The sequence below is a fragment of the Pongo pygmaeus genome, chromosome 18 (genome assembly GCF_028885625.2).
Source record: "Pongo pygmaeus isolate AG05252 chromosome 18, NHGRI_mPonPyg2-v2.0_pri, whole genome shotgun sequence".
Lineage (NCBI taxonomy): Eukaryota > Metazoa > Chordata > Mammalia > Primates > Hominidae > Pongo > Pongo pygmaeus.
Window position 1 is genome coordinate 1081708 of NC_072391.2, and position 15101 is coordinate 1096808.

The 15101-nt window shown below is 63.6% G+C and overlaps 2 protein-coding genes across 2 annotated transcripts; one reads left to right on the plus strand and one right to left on the minus strand.

The window, feature by feature from the left end:
• Positions 1–1530: 1530 nt before the first annotated feature.
• LOC129016036 (uncharacterized) lies at positions 1531–7040 on the minus strand. The gene is made up of 5 exons (XM_054454885.2): positions 6866–7040; positions 6143–6562; positions 5511–5539; positions 5101–5186; positions 1531–2874 (listed from the first exon to the last, which is right to left on the minus strand). Exons 1-5 carry the CDS (start codon positions 7038–7040, stop codon positions 2760–2762), a joined length of 825 nt encoding a protein of 274 aa, XP_054310860.1. The 3' UTR covers positions 1531–2759.
• A 793-nt stretch (positions 7041–7833) lies between these two features.
• On the plus strand, positions 7834–12977 carry SOX8 (SRY-box transcription factor 8). Its single transcript, XM_054455373.2, has 3 exons — positions 7834–8404; positions 9761–9993; positions 10734–12977. Exons 1-3 carry the CDS (start codon positions 7983–7985, stop codon positions 11417–11419), a joined length of 1341 nt encoding a protein of 446 aa, XP_054311348.1. The 5' UTR covers positions 7834–7982; the 3' UTR covers positions 11420–12977.
• The last annotated feature ends 2124 nt before the right edge of the window (positions 12978–15101 follow it).

Sequence of the window (15101 nt, forward strand, 5' to 3'; positions counted from 1 at the left end):
GAGGCTTCTCTGCAAACCCAGAGTGAGCAGCAGCGGCCGGGAGATCGGCCAGGTGGGGTAATTTCACTCTACAGCTCAGTGCCCTGTGGCCACAGGCACGTGGGCTCTGCCCTGAGCGCCTCACACCAACCCGAGGCGGGAGGAGGAGGGCGTCCTGAGCGTGCCCTGTCAAGCAGAAACTCTTAAGAGAAAAAGCCAGGCTGACCCAGGAGAGGCCTGAGGGAGTGGAGATGAGGCTCGACCACCCCAGGGCTGCCTGGTGCTGGGGGAGAAGATGCTGAGAAGAGGAGGAGAGTGGGGAGGGAGGGAGGGAGGGACTCCCCAAGAGCACGCAGGCTGAAGACTGGGCTGCCTCCCCGGAGACCCACCGACAAGCCTGCCCTAGGTGGAACCCTGTCCCCGCCGTCCCAGCCTGCGCCAGCACAGCCCCCGGGACCCAGGCACACACAGGCCTGTGGCTGGCCACGCTCCCAGCAGCTGCGGGCCGGCTTCAGGGAGGAATGAGCCCCTGTCGGCACCTCGTCCAGCTGTCCCCCAGCACCCCGGCAGCTCCCGCCTCCTCAGGGCCATTGTCCCTGGCATGCGGTGGCAGCTGTCTCTGGCACCCACAGGAACCCAGTGTGGGCCTGAAACTAATCGTGCACCCTTCATTTACCCCAATTTTTCATGTCCTGAAGTCTGTGTATGGAAGGGGGGCCAAGGACCCATCGATGCTAACATCTGTCGCCTCCTTCTGGAAGGGTGGTCAGTTTGGGCAGATCCTGCCATGACTGTCCAGCGGCCAACCCCCCCACCCCCCACATGAGGCTGGCAGGTGCGGGTGGGGGCTGAGAGAGCAGGTGTTGTGCCATTTGCTGGTTGTCCTGGGACGATGACTCACAGACGGCTGTTCTGCTTGGCTCACCCTGTCCTCTCCCTGCACCCTCAGCTACAGGCCACGAGTGTTCCCACCCCTGCACCCCAGAAGGAGATGCGGCTCCACATGACCCTGCAAGTTGGCAAGCGATGGTTTCTAGACAGAGTGGAAAGCACAGCTCCCGATGTGGTGGTGTTCTCTGGTTGCAGGGCCCTATGTGAGGAAACCAATGTGTACTTTTTTTTTTTTGTCTAGGAATCATATTCTGCACTGGAAGAAGACTTGAAAGTTGCCTGGCCCAGAGGTCACAAACCAGAGCCCTGTGGGCTGAGCTCTACCCACAGTGCAGTTATCAGTCAGTGTAGCGGTCACCAACGGCCACATTAATGCTGCGTAACAAACAGCCTCAGAGCCCAGTGTTGTGTGTCGCCGGGTGGTGCTGCCCATGCCAGGCCCCAAGAAAGGCAGGGGAAAGGCAGAGCTGGGCCTGTGCCCTCTGTCCCTTCCTATGAGCCTCTAGAGCAAAGCTTTGCTGAAGGCTCTCATCTGAACAAAGGCCACAGAGGAACCACCCTCCCTGCTCCCACCTTGTTCCTCGTACCTGCCTGAGGGCATCTTAATTAAACCTTCCTTCCCCACCTTCAGAAAAATACTTGGGAGACAGCAGAGACATTTTCACAGGGTGTGTTTTAATTTGCCTTTGGCACTAATAGGTCTCTGGAACGTTCCATCCTGGCCAGGGAGGTCAGGGCCTGGGCGGCCAGAGCCCATTTAGAGAAAGCAGGTGTTCCTTTGCGGCATGCTTATTTCAAGCACCATTTTCCCTCCTGGTTATACTTGAAATGGGGCTTGGTGTTGGGAGGTTTCAAACGTGGACATTCTGGGCAAGGGGCCTCATGAAATCTGTGGACATTCTGGGCAAGAGGCCTCATGAACTCTGAAGGTTGAGCTTGGAAGGACAGACACAGGTCTTGGCAGCCTGAGTGGGTACAAAGGCTGATTTTTCTGGAGTCTGTCCTCTCCTCCTCTCCTGCTGATGGGCTGAGAGAGCCCCCCAGGCCCTGTGTCCCTTCTCAGAAGAGCTCGGCCCCCCAGTGCCTGGGTCAGGGATGGGCTGGGGGCTGGGGCCCAGGGGAGCCAGGGCCTGACATCCTACAAGGGTCCAAGGGCTGAAATGGGGCTGGGGTCCCTGGATCTAGGGGATGAGGGCCCAGAATGAGGATGGGGTCTGCGGTTCAGTGGAGCAAGGACCAGGAATGGGGTTGCGATTTGTAGTCCGGGTGTCTGGCGTCAGACAGCACCCTCCTGTACAGGGCACATCTATACTGCAGGGTTAGGGACAGGATTTACTGCCACCAACGGAAGTATTGATTCCAAGTCTCAGACACCACCTCCAGGCTGGGCCTCCCTCGGCGGGAGATGAGGCTCTCTGGGAAGTCCTTGGTGCTCACCTCCCTGGCTGCTTGGGGCCCCAGGGCTCCTGCCTAGGGATGTTTTGGGGCTGCAGAAGGACCCTCAGTCCATTATCAGACGAGAAGTGCGTAGAGCAAATGCATGCTGTTGGCGCCCCCCACCCCCACACTGAGAGTGGAGACGGATAGGCCCAGCTGGAAGCTTGGGGACCCGCTCCCAGCCTGGAGTGACGGACGCTGAGCAGGAGCACAGCTGTTCCCGACACATCCGTGATCTGGGTGTGCACCTGTCGCTGGGGAGAGAGCAGCGCTGGTCTCCACGCTTTCGGCTAAGCATCGCCTGCTCCCTGAATCCTTTCCACATGGGAGCAGCCTGGGCAGGGGTCCCCAGCAGTCAGTAGCTACTCCCGCCAGCGCGGGTTCACAGATCAGGAGGCTCCCTGTGTGTCGGGAGTGGGAGGTGGAGATGGGGAGGGCTGGGCTGGAAATGCTCATCCTCCGTGGAGGTCGGGGGCATCAGGAGGACCAGGAGGATGTCTGGGCTGCAGGCAGAAGTGAGCTGTAGCGGGGCCGGCTCTGGCCACAGAGGCCCAGAAAGCACTGCTCCTGCAGGGTGCCAAGAAAGACTCACTGAGTGGTTTTCCACTGCCCTGTGAGCGCCAGGAAGCTTAAGGCACAGACAAGGCCAGTTCTCAGGCAGACGCCACCCCGGCCAACAGGCCAGTCTTGACCCAAACCGGAACTCGTGCCCCAGCTGGCACTGTCAGCACCCCAGACAGTGAAGTACAGGGAGCTGCAACCCAGCCCAGAGCTCCAAGTGTGCATGGCCAAGAAGCTGACTCCTGAAGGGGGTCTTGAGAGGGGTCCTGCGAACCCCTCCTCTCCCCTGGAGACCCATCCGGGGGCAGGGCCTTTCCCAGCCTCTGCTCACAGCCTGCGCGGCCCAGCCTGTAGTTACTCTGTCTCTGCCAGACCAGCCGTCATTAAAAGCACCAATTAATCTCCCAGGCCGTGCCGGGACGCTGCCAACTGCCCCACGGGTGCTCGGGATGCAGGGGCTGGGAGGCCTGGGCCAGGGCTGTGCACACACCGGCTGCCAGCGGGTTCACGCCCGCCGGGCCCTCCCTGTGCTTCTCAGAGGCCGCACAAAAGATGGGCCGCCTGCCGCAGGAGGAGGGCCGGATTGGGGGTGGACAGTGGGGGACAGGGGCCTCTCCAGGGTGGCATTTCCCTGGGCAGCCCTGCTTCCTCCTCGCGCCCTGGGCCCAACACACACCACACACACACACATATACACACACACACCACACACCCACACCCTGCACACATACACCACACACCATACACACACACCACACATACATCATACACACGCACACACACACCACACACCATACACACACACCACACATACATCATACACATGCACACACACACCACACACCATACACACCCTGCACACATACACCACACATCACATACACCAGACGCACCCCATACACAAATCGTACACATGCACACCATACACACACACCATACACACACCACACGCCATACACACACACCCCACATACACCACATGCATCATACACATGCACACCACACACACACCACATACCACACACCACACACACACACCCTGCACACATATACCACACACATCACATACACCAGACGCACCCCATACATAAATCATACACATGCACATCACACACACCACACACCATACACACACCCTGCACACATACACCACACACATCACACACCACACCCACACCACATACCACACACACCACACACACACCCTGCACACATACACCACACACACATACACACCCACACCACATACCACACACACCACACCATACACACACCACACCACACACATACATCATACACATGCACACACACACACACCATACACCACACACATCATATTCATGCACATCATACACCACACGCACTCTATACACACATCACATACATACACACCACACACACATACACCACACACACCACACACCATACACGCACCACACTATACATGCACCACACACACTATACACGCACCACACACGCCATAAACACGCCCCATACATACACCCCATACACATACCACACATTACATGCCATACACACATACCACACACCTATATCTTCACACATACACCACACACACACACGAACACACACGCCTCTGGGGTCGCCATCCCTAGGAGCCACGGGTAGGGTGGGGTGGTCTCTCATCTGGAAGCTTCCCGCAGGCCATCCCTGCACCATCTCATGGGCAGCAGAGCCTGTCCACCCACATTCTTCTCTGCAGCTGTCCTTGGCGCCCAGGCCAGGGCACGTGGAGCTACAAATGTCATCTACACCAGCTCTCCACGCCCGACACTCATGGCCCAGGGGACAGCCCTGGTCCAGGTTCCCCCATCAGGTTATACTTGAAATGTATACTCCCCCTGAAACTGCAAGGCCCACTAGCAGGCGGTGAGGTCACGGTGGGTGGGGCCATGCAGATACGGCAGAGCCGGCCCCAGCTGAAGGGTGGGGGCAGGGATGGGAGACAGGGGAGGAGAGTGTGCAGGTCCCCCCTGGATGAGGACATGGGCCCATCAGGTGGACTCAGAGGTGGCTCCGATGGCTGCCCCTCCACTCTCCACCCCCAGGTCCCTCTCTTGTCATCAGACACTGTTCTAGCTTCCCCAGGGAACACGCTGGCCTCTCCCTGCAGGTCAGAAGCTTCAGGGCTCAGATTAAATGACACCAAAGATGCTTTCCCAGACCATCCTTCCTGAAGTCCCTGCCTCTGAGAGGTGCTTTTGGAGTTACCTGCTGCCCGCCTCCCTCCACAAGGCTAGCGTCTGCTGGGCAGGGGCTGTGAGGATGGTCCGGCTCTGTCCTGTGTGGGAAAGTGCCTGGCACACAGCAAGTGCTTAATTAATACCTGGTGACACTCAAACCATCCTGACACCTCCCTCTCTGAAAGCCCCATGCCGGCGTCCTCTCAGGCCTAGTGGCTCGCACCCGCGGAGAACAAGGTCATTTTCCTGGGGACTTCGAGGTGGACCAGAGATGACTCTGGAAGTGGGCTTCTGGGCACCACCCTGCATGGGGATCCTCACCCACATACCGCCCTCCCAGGAGTGCACCAACATGTCCTCAGCTGGCTGGCCTAGGCCCCCACCACCCCGCCGCAGAGACTCCCCACCTCCCCACCCTTCCCGTGGCAGCCTACACACCCGGCACCTCTCCTGGTGGTCACTGCAACCTGGGGAAAGGAGCAGGTGCTGGTGGAGCCTGAGGCAGGGTCTCGGTTGCACAGACCACCGTGCCTCAGAGTCAGGGCCTGGACGCCACCCCCCAACCTCAGTCTCCCTTCCTCCAGGGGTGTTGGAGTCCCCCACCTGTGTCCCAGGGACTTGAAGCTTCCTTGGTGGGTGGGGAGCCAGGAAGAGGCCACCCTGCCTGCTCGCAGACCTAATGCAACTTTGCTTTTCTTTGGCAAAGAGGAGCTCTCCATGGAGGTCCTCACCCGGATGACACCATGAGCCCGAGTGGGCGATGTCTGCTCTCCCAGGGGCAGGGGGTGGAAGGTGGCACAGTTCGGGCCGGGCCCCCACCCTCACTGCTTCCACTGAAACCTCCACTTCTGCCTGCCTGCATCCCAGGCCTAACAGATGAGTTCCGTGGGCGCCCCAGGCGATGCTCTGAGGGCCACGGAAAGATGCGGGCACTCGAGCAGAGGGCAGGGCCTCCAAGGGGAAGGAACACTGCAGACGGAGGTGTGGGTCTTCCCAGGCAGGTACTAGAGCCAAGCGAGATGGTGGAGCGGGGAAGAGAGGGCAGGCCAGGTTGGCAGCCAGCTCCCCACCTACGATGCGTGGAGCCTCCCAGCGCGCAGTCCGTCTCCCCACCGCTGCTTCCTCTGACCTGGCCGAGGGGTCTGCCCCCTTGCAGAGATGACACCCGCCCTCCCGGCAGGTGGCACGGCCTTTGCTCTTCAGCCCGGAGGCCAATGCTTCCTCCAAAGGCCCTGGCCCCCTCAGCTCCGGGCAAATGCAAATCAGCAGGGGCCCCGGGGTCTGCGGACGGGGGCGGGCGGCCGCTGGGGGCACCAGCTCTCCGCCGGGCCAGAATAGGGGGTAGGAGGCGCGTCCTGCCCGGTCGGCGGCGGCCCCAGGTGGGTGCGGTGCGCTGGCAGGAAGCGGCAGCACGACCCCCAACTTTGCATCTGGATTTTTCTGGTAACGGACCAGCTCCTTCTGCCGGCCCGGCCGGGGAGACCGCGTGGCTCAGGGGCTGCGGCGGCCACTGGCCCGTGCGTGGGGACGTTGAAGGCACTGGCGCGGTAGGTCACCCGGGTTTCGCGGGCCGCAAGCTCGGAGACGCGCGTGTCCCGCGTTGGCTGCCTGACCTGGAATGGCGCGGCCCCTTTGCCTCCAGCGCGCTAGTTGAAAGGATCCGAGCCACCCTCGGGGACAGCCGGGCCGAGGCCACCTCGCGGGGGCGGCCTTGGGCGGGGACCCGGACCCGCGGTTGGGCGTTCGCCTCGGCGCGGGGGGTAATGTCCCCTCTCCGACCCCGCGGTCCCCACCAGGGCAGCACACCCCGCCCTCTCCCCGCCTCCGCAGGCGCCCAGGGCTCACAGGCTCGGAGCGGCCTCCGCCTCTGCCGGACCACCCAGGGCCGCCCCGCCGGAGGGGCCTCCCCGCCCCCGAGCCCTGGGTCACGCCCGGAAGGCCCGGGGCCCCCGCGTCCGGCCACGCCATCCGCCCGGCGGCCCCAGGGACTCAGCGCCGGGGTCAGCGCAGGCCCCACCCAGCGCTCCCGCCCCCTCCAGCTGCCCGGCCCCCGGGACCGCGCCCCCGCCCGCGCTCTCCACGCTCCCACCCGTATGGGGAGGGCGGCCCGGGTCCCCCAGCTCCGAGCCGCGGCCCCTTGGCGCGCGTTACCTGGACGTGCGCTGCCCGCAGACTCTGGACGAGCTGGGCCTGGGCGCTGCGCGGCGGAACCGACCCTGTCCTGGACCGCAGGCAGCAGCTGACCCCGCGCCACCGGCCTGCGGGCGAGACCTCGGGCGCGAGAGGGGCTGTGTAAGAGAGTGAGAGTCTGTCTCTGTGTGTGTGTGTGTGTGTGTGTGTGTGTGTGTGTGTGTGTGTGTGTATCGGGGGAGGGGCCCGAGGACCCGCTTCCTAGCTGAGCGTCAGGAACGGGGGCGGACTCCCAGGAGCCGCGCGGCGCCCGCAGAGGAGAGGAAGCGCCGGAGACCCCCCTGCGCCCACCCGGCCTCCTTGCCCCGCTTCCCTTCCCGGGGCTCCGGAGAGGGGAGCTCCAGGCGTGGGGCGCCGGGCCCACGTGGTGCGGCGCCGGGTGGGGCAGGCGGGGGCGCGGCGAGAGCTGCGGAGCTTTCTTTATGGGTGGGGGGGCGGGGGCGGCCGGGCTCCGCCTCCGGGGGATCGGGGCGCGCTCCGCCAATGGGTAGCCGGGCGCGGGGCGGGGCCGCGGGGCTGCCGCTTAAAGAAACTTGTTGCGGGTCCCGGAGCGGGAACCGAGCCTCGGCGGCGGCGGCGGCGGCGGCGGCGGCGGCGGTGGCACGGGCGAGGGTCGGGTCCACCGCGCGGCGACCTCGGGTCCCGGAGCGGCCGCAGGGCAGCCCCGGGCGCCGGCCCCAGTGCGCGTCTCCTGTGTGCGCCCCTCCGCGCGCGGCCCCGATGCTGGACATGAGCGAGGCCCGCTCCCAGCCGCCCTGCAGCCCGTCCGGCACCGCCAGCTCCATGTCGCACGTGGAGGACTCGGACTCGGACGCGCCGCCGTCTCCGGCCGGCTCCGAGGGCCTGGGCCGCGCGGGGGGCGCGGTGGGGGGCGCCCGGGGCGACCCAGCGGAGGCGGCGGACGAGCGCTTCCCGGCCTGCATCCGCGACGCCGTGTCGCAGGTGCTCAAGGGCTACGACTGGAGCCTGGTGCCTATGCCGGTGCGCGGCGGCGGCGGCGGCGCGCTCAAAGCCAAGCCGCACGTGAAGCGGCCCATGAACGCCTTCATGGTGTGGGCGCAGGCGGCGCGCCGCAAGCTGGCGGACCAGTACCCGCACCTGCACAACGCCGAGCTCAGCAAGACGCTGGGCAAGCTGTGGCGGTGAGTGCCGGCGCACCGGGGGCGGGGTTCGGGACCTTGGCCGCCCCTGGTCTCGGACTGCGAGCGGGGGCCTGGAGGACGCAGAGCTCGCGGAGGTGGCGGCCACACGCAGGCTCCGGGCTCTGCACCCCGGGCGGGTGTCAGGGCGGGTCCCCGTGGAAAAACACCCTCTGGCCAGCCGGTGTTCGGCGCCAGGTATGGGAGTCGGGATCCGCGGAGGGCAGTGCCTGGGGTGTGCACCCTCGTGGCGGGTGCGCTGTGGAGCCAGTTCTCCTGGCGGGGAACCCCGACGTGCTCTCCAGCCGCTGCGAGTGGCCCCAGCCCCGGGAGGCCCGCCCGGCACGAGAGCAAGTTGCATGCGGCTCTCTGGAGGTGCTCCCTCCTTAGAAAGCGCTCAGCTCTTCCGGCTCCTGGACCACCCATGGGGAGGGAGTGGGGCAGGCGGATGGGTGGGCAGCAGGTTTGCCTGCGAGTACCCTCCCCGCAGTTTCTCCCTCTCCTGGCTACCCTCGGCTCGAAGCAGGGAGGGCAGGAGTGGAGATGACGGGGTGCGCCGTGTGCACGCCTTGGCGTGGTGGGGCCGGTCAATTTTCCAGAAATTAGGACTGCAGAGTGAAGAACTTGTTGCTCAGGACAGGCCGCCCCCACCGAGTGTCCTTTGCTTGGGTTTAAAATGGTTCTCTTGGTTTGGGGCTCTGGTTCCCGTATCCTGCTCCTCACCTGGAAGAAGGGAGCTTGGAGCTTGCGTATTTGCACCTCCTGCCTTCTGTCTGGATGTAGGGCGCAGCCACGGGGCGCTGTGGACTGCAGGCCCCTGCTCCCCCAAGTCTTGCCGCACAGGCGGTTGGAGGTGAGCCTCGGGAAGAGTCCCAGGGAATGTGTCCTGAGGCTCAGTGAGGACGGTCGCCTGGGCCCTGCCAGGGCTTCTGGGTGTCTGGGAATGGAGGGACAGCAGCCCAGCTGCCCGCCGAAGGCCGGCACCGTTCCCGGGAAGCCTCGCTTTTGTCCACCGCCGGCTGGGTCCTGCCCGCCTCCCCCGCCTCCCTTAGAAAGCCCAGAGGGAGGGAACAGCAGGCCCGGAATGGGGGGAAGCAGAAAGAGGAAGATGGGAGGCGTGGAGCTTGTTCTTCTTTGGCTGTCGTAAGCATACCAACCTCCCCAAACAGGCGCCGGCCGGTTCTCCCAGAGGAGTGTACTGCCTGGTGCCACGGGAGGCTCCGGAGCGCACGGCAGGCGGGTTTCCCTGGTCAGAGCCTCCTGGCCCCGGCCTCTGCTGCCGGTTCCCCCTGTGGTGTGTGCCTGCGCCAAGGGCACAGTGGGCGCCCTGGCCATCCCTGCCTCTGCCCTGTGTTGCAGCTTGCTGAGCGAGAGCGAGAAGCGGCCCTTCGTGGAGGAGGCAGAGCGCCTTCGCGTGCAGCACAAGAAGGACCACCCCGACTACAAGTACCAGCCACGGCGCAGGAAGAGCGCCAAAGCCGGCCACAGCGACTCGGACTCGGGCGCGGAGCTGGGACCCCACCCTGGCGGCGGTGCCGTTTACAAGGCTGAAGCAGGGCTTGGAGATGCGCACCACCATGGCGACCACACAGGTGGGCTCCAGGCCCCCGGCATATCTGAGGGTCCCTGGTACGGGAGGCAGCTGTGGGGTTTCTGGCTGAGATGGGTGCATGATGGTGGAGGGGGGCAGACGCCCTTGAGAGAACCAGGCCTTCCCTGGGTTCCCTGAAAAAGCTCCCAAGGCCCTGGCCGCCCCTGTTTTTGGTGCACGAGGGACCTGCTTAGCCACCTTGAGTGCTGAGGGGCTGACAGCTTTGCTTGGCGGAGACCCCGGGAGGTGGTGTTTTCAGCAAGACTCAGTCCAATGCGGGCTCCTCTTCCCACACTGAGCCGCTGCCCACACGGCGCTCAGCAGCCCCAGCTTCAGGGCCAGACTGACAGGGTGGAGTCCTGCCGGGGCCTCGGTCAGGCTGGCTGACGCCCGCCAGCCTCAGAGTGCTTGGCTGGCCAGGGGAGGAACAGGGTCTGTGTGGTCCCCCAGCGCCCTGTAAACGCCAGCTCTGGCCAGGCTGGGCCTGTCGGCTTCTTCCTCCCACCTTGGTCTCTGGGAGGGGCCTCGGGTCTTCCCATAGCACAGCGCTTCACGGAATTTTCTCGCCGAGGAGTGAGGTCTAGGTCTGACTTTGCTGGAATTTCTGGGAAATATAAAGAAACAAAAAGCCGTTGATCCCCCTGGCAGTTAGCGCGGGCGTCCCTCCCCTTCCAGCCTGGCCGGCCCCACCCGCCCCACAGAAGGGGCATTCATCCCTGAAGCCTGCTCTCCTGTCCCCAGGGCAGACCCACGGGCCGCCCACCCCGCCCACCACCCCCAAGACGGAGCTGCAGCAGGCGGGCGCCAAGCCGGAGCTGAAGCTGGAGGGACGCCGGCCGGCAGACAGCGGGCGCCAGAACATCGACTTCAGCAACGTGGACATCTCAGAGCTCAGCAGCGAGGTCATGGGCACCATGGACGCCTTCGACGTCCACGAGTTCGACCAGTACCTGCCCCTGGGCGGCCCCGCCCCACCCGAGCCCGGCCAGGCCTACGGGGGCACCTACTTCCACGCCGGGGCGTCCCCCGTGTGGGCCCACAAGAGTGCCCCGTCGGCCTCCGCGTCTCCCACCGAGACGGGTCCCCCGCGGCCACACATCAAGACGGAGCAGCCGAGCCCCGGCCACTACGGCGACCAGCCCCGAGGCTCGCCCGACTACGGTTCCTGCAGCGGCCAGGCCAGCGCCGCCCCGACGGCCCCCGCCGGCCCCTTCCCCGGTGCACAGGGCGACTACAGCGACCTGCAGGCCTCCAGCTACTACAGCGCCTACCCCGGCTACGCGCCCGGCCTCTACCAGTACCCCTGCTTCCACTCGCCGCGCCGGCCCTACGCCTCGCCTCTGCTCAACGGCCTGGCCCTGCCGCCCGCCCACAGCCCCACCAGTCACTGGGACCAGCCGGTGTACACCACCCTGACCAGGCCCTGAGGGCCCGGCTGCGGGGAGGGACTCGCGGGCGTCGGGGGGCATCCTTGTCCCGGCCCAGTGTGCGTGGCCAGGGCGGGAGGGGCCCCAGTGGCTGAGCTCCATCAAGTGCCTGCTGAAGTCTGCAGGGAAACATGCTAGCGGCCGGTGGCCCTCAGCCTCCAGATGGCCACACCTCCGGCGAGGACGGACCAACTCCCTCTCCCTTCTCTCTTTCTTTTTGAGGTGGTGGGATTATTCCACAAAGAAGGGCCGCCGTTTGGTCCCTCTTCTGTGAGGACTGGCGGCACCAGCACCTTCGCTTTGCATCTCGGTAGAAGAGAAATAGCAGCACAGCCCAAGGACTAAAGGAGGGGGTGGCGGGGGCCTTGCAGGGCGCTGTGAGGTCCAGGCCCTGAGGTCCAGGCTGGCCTTGGCGCTGAGAGCCCCTGCACTCATGGCCACACGCCTTCGACGATGGCTGCACGGGCTGTCCGGGATCCGGGGTGTCTGTCCGGGATCCGGGGTGTCTGTCCGCAGACTCTCTGGGACGCGTCTGCTGGAGCATCTCCGGGACCCGCCTGTCAGATCTGAGGGGTCTCCTTGCTGGCAGAGTGCATCCACGCAAGGTCTGGCTGTGATTAACACGTCTCTCTTTTATTTTTATGTTTTTGATAATTTTTATTTTTGAAGCTTAAATGTGTTTCTTTTGAAAGCTGTTAAAGATGTATTTATGTTCCGTATTATTTTATCTTTAATTAATAAGGTAATTCGGGCAAAGAGTAGAATTTAAGACAAAACGGAAGCTGGGAAGCTTCCCTTGAGGGCAGGCAGGAGGTGGGGTTGCAGCTGTTGGCCGGCATCACGCTGCTCGGCTTATTGGAGGCTGCCCTGGAAGGCCAGGAGGTCCCAAGGTCCCTGGGAGGACTGGGCCCCTCATGCCTCGAGCTTGGCAGCCAAAAACCCGAGGGAGGAGAAGGGACCTGCCTTGTGACATTTCTGATCAGGTTGGGGTGCCCCAGCACCCAGTACCAGTTTGGGGTTTGGGAAGCAGGACCCCGTCCCTGTCCCCGACTGTGCCACGTGGTAGGACACAGGAATTCCTGGGAAGTGGTGGCTTCAGAAGTGATGTTGGCTCGCAGGCACCAGTGCCACCTACCAAGCTGTGAAACTAAACCTTCTCCACTAAACGTCGTTAGGGCCTTAGTTCTAGACGAGTAATACCTGATTTACCTGCACTGCTTCCCCTGTGTGCTGAGCATAGAGCATACGATAGCGCCTACTTCACGGAAACTTGTGCCTTTAAACTTTGTAAATTTAAACACACCCGAGAAGTTGCTTCTTTGTATTTTTTCTACTTTTCCTACTTTTTTGTAGAAAAAAAAGATAATGTCTCTGCTTCTATTTCTCTGGGGGTGGGGGTGGGGAGCCGCCGCAGACCGGTTTTATGCAGCGTCTCCCTCCGCACCGCGTTCAGAGGATGCACCCTCACTCGCCTGCTGCCTTCGCTCCTTTCTGACCAAGCAACGCTAACTTTTGTACAGATTGATTTGATAAAATTAAACAAAGTGCTTTTTATGGACGTGGGCTGCATTTTGTGTGTTGCTTTGTGTGAGCTTGGGGCTCCCAGGACGAAGGTGTCCAGCAAAGGCAGGATCAGGCTGTGCCACGCGGCCGCTGGCCTCACCCCAGTGCCCTCCACACCGGGCGGCAAGGAGGGCGGCTGCGAGCCCACCCGGACCCCTGAGCGGCAGGGGCAGCCCGTCGTGCCACGAGGCATCAGCAGGCTTCAGTTGGAATGGAAACAGCCGTGCCCTTCTCGAATCCCGTCGCGGCCTCTGAGAACCGAGCTCCTCGTCTTCCTTCCTGGAGGGCCTCCTTGGTAGGCAAAACGGGTCTGGATGGGCCCGATTCGGGGCTGTGTTTTTCCTCCCAGGCGAATCCCAGAGCTGGTTTCTGGGTGGCTGTGCAACGCCAGGAAGCCAACGGCATCTTTCGGGCCTTGGCACGGAGCCAGGCTGGGAGCGGATGAAAGCGCCCTGCAGGAGCCAGCAGAGCTGTCTGGTTGGAGGAAAGTTTCTAGGGAGAAAATGGCTGTGGGAGTGACAGCCAGTGAGGGGCAGCCGGTCCCTTTGCCAGGTCTCCCGGGCACCTGAGGCTGGTGCAGGGGCGTCTCGGGGCTGGAGGCCGCCCCTGGAGTGCAGACACCCGGCTTCTCGAGTCATCTTGGTCGGAGGTGGCAGAGGATGCACTGCTCACAGGAACCCAAATTCGAGAGGCAGCTGCGTCTACAATTTTAACAGGGTGACCTGGGTAGGGGGCCACCCACCCCATCTCCTTGCCCGCCTGGCCGCCCTGCTGCTCACCCCACAGTGGGGATCCCGTTCCAGGGCCTGCCAAGAGCAGCAGGGGGAGGGGCTGTGCGGATTTATGACGGTTCCTTGGGGGTGGGGTGTGCCAAGCCCCACAGGCGAGGAGGAGGCTGGGAGGGGGCTGACGAGAGCCAGGTTCACAGACGCCCATCGCCTCTGTGGAACGGGCCCATCCCGTCCTGCGTCCAGCCAAGGGCTGTCCAGGCCCACATGTCCCTCAAAGCTCACACATTGACACCCCAGCTGGGGAGAACCCAGTGTCCGGCTAGCCGGCAAAGCCAGCTCTGCCCCTGGGCTGCCCCGGGACACGCTTTGGGGCTTGCCAGGTTCCCAGGGGCTGGGAGGCCCTGCCAGTTTTGTGTGGACTTGGCAGGGCTGCTGCGAGTTAACTCCTGGGGTCCCGGGCCCTGCGTCTCACTGGTGTGTGCCCTAGGGGAGGAAAATCTCATGTCCCCGTCCCGGGTGTGCCTGGGTCCTGGGTGTGTTTCTGTGGGTTTTCCAGTATCTGAGTTTCGTGAAGGTCAGGGAGTGCCACACTGCCCTGGTGCGTCCACACCCTGCCTGGCTGAGGGGTGCATGGACACCTCCTCCCCCTGCACAGCCCCGCCCTTTGTCCCTCCCTGCCCCTCCCATCCCTCCTCTCTGGGGGTCCCCCTCTGGCAGGGCTTGTGGCTTCCCCCTTCGGCACTGGATGCTAGCCCTGGGAGTCTCCAGGTGCCAGTCCCCCTCCCCCGGTGCTGCACGGAGGAGGGGGCTGGAGTCGGTGCCCTGGGGGTCAGGCCACTCTGCCCCTGTTTCCGGCTGGTGGGGGTTTTGCTGGAGACAAGTCCTCCAAGAACACCAGGCTGATGATGTTGTTTCCAAGCTGGCCTCGCCCCAAGCCCAAGCTTCCCTGCGCCCGGTCCTCCTGAGAGCGTTGCGTCCCAGGATGGGCTGGCCGGGACAGTTCCTCATTTTCCACGTCCTCATCCTCCACAGAGAGCATAGCCTCTGATCTCAGCTGAACAGAATGCCCTGTTCAGCCCCAAAAGGGGAAATGGCATTGGTGATCCGCCCTGGATTCTGATAGGCTGGAAAAGCCCCTCTGGTCTTCCTGGGACAGAAGCAGCCTTAGGAGCAGGTTATCGGTGTGGGTGTGAGTTCACAGCTGCGTGGCTGTTCCTTCCCAAGAGGGCCTGTGTCCTCCCAGCAGCTGCCTGGGAGGGGCCTGAGGTTCCACTCGCCCGCCTCTCTTGGGCAGTGAGATTCGGGGACCCGCTCGGTCTGCTGTGGCGTTGGGCCTGTCAGAGGACCATCACGTCCGGGGTGTCATGGACCCGGGGTCCTGGCCTGCT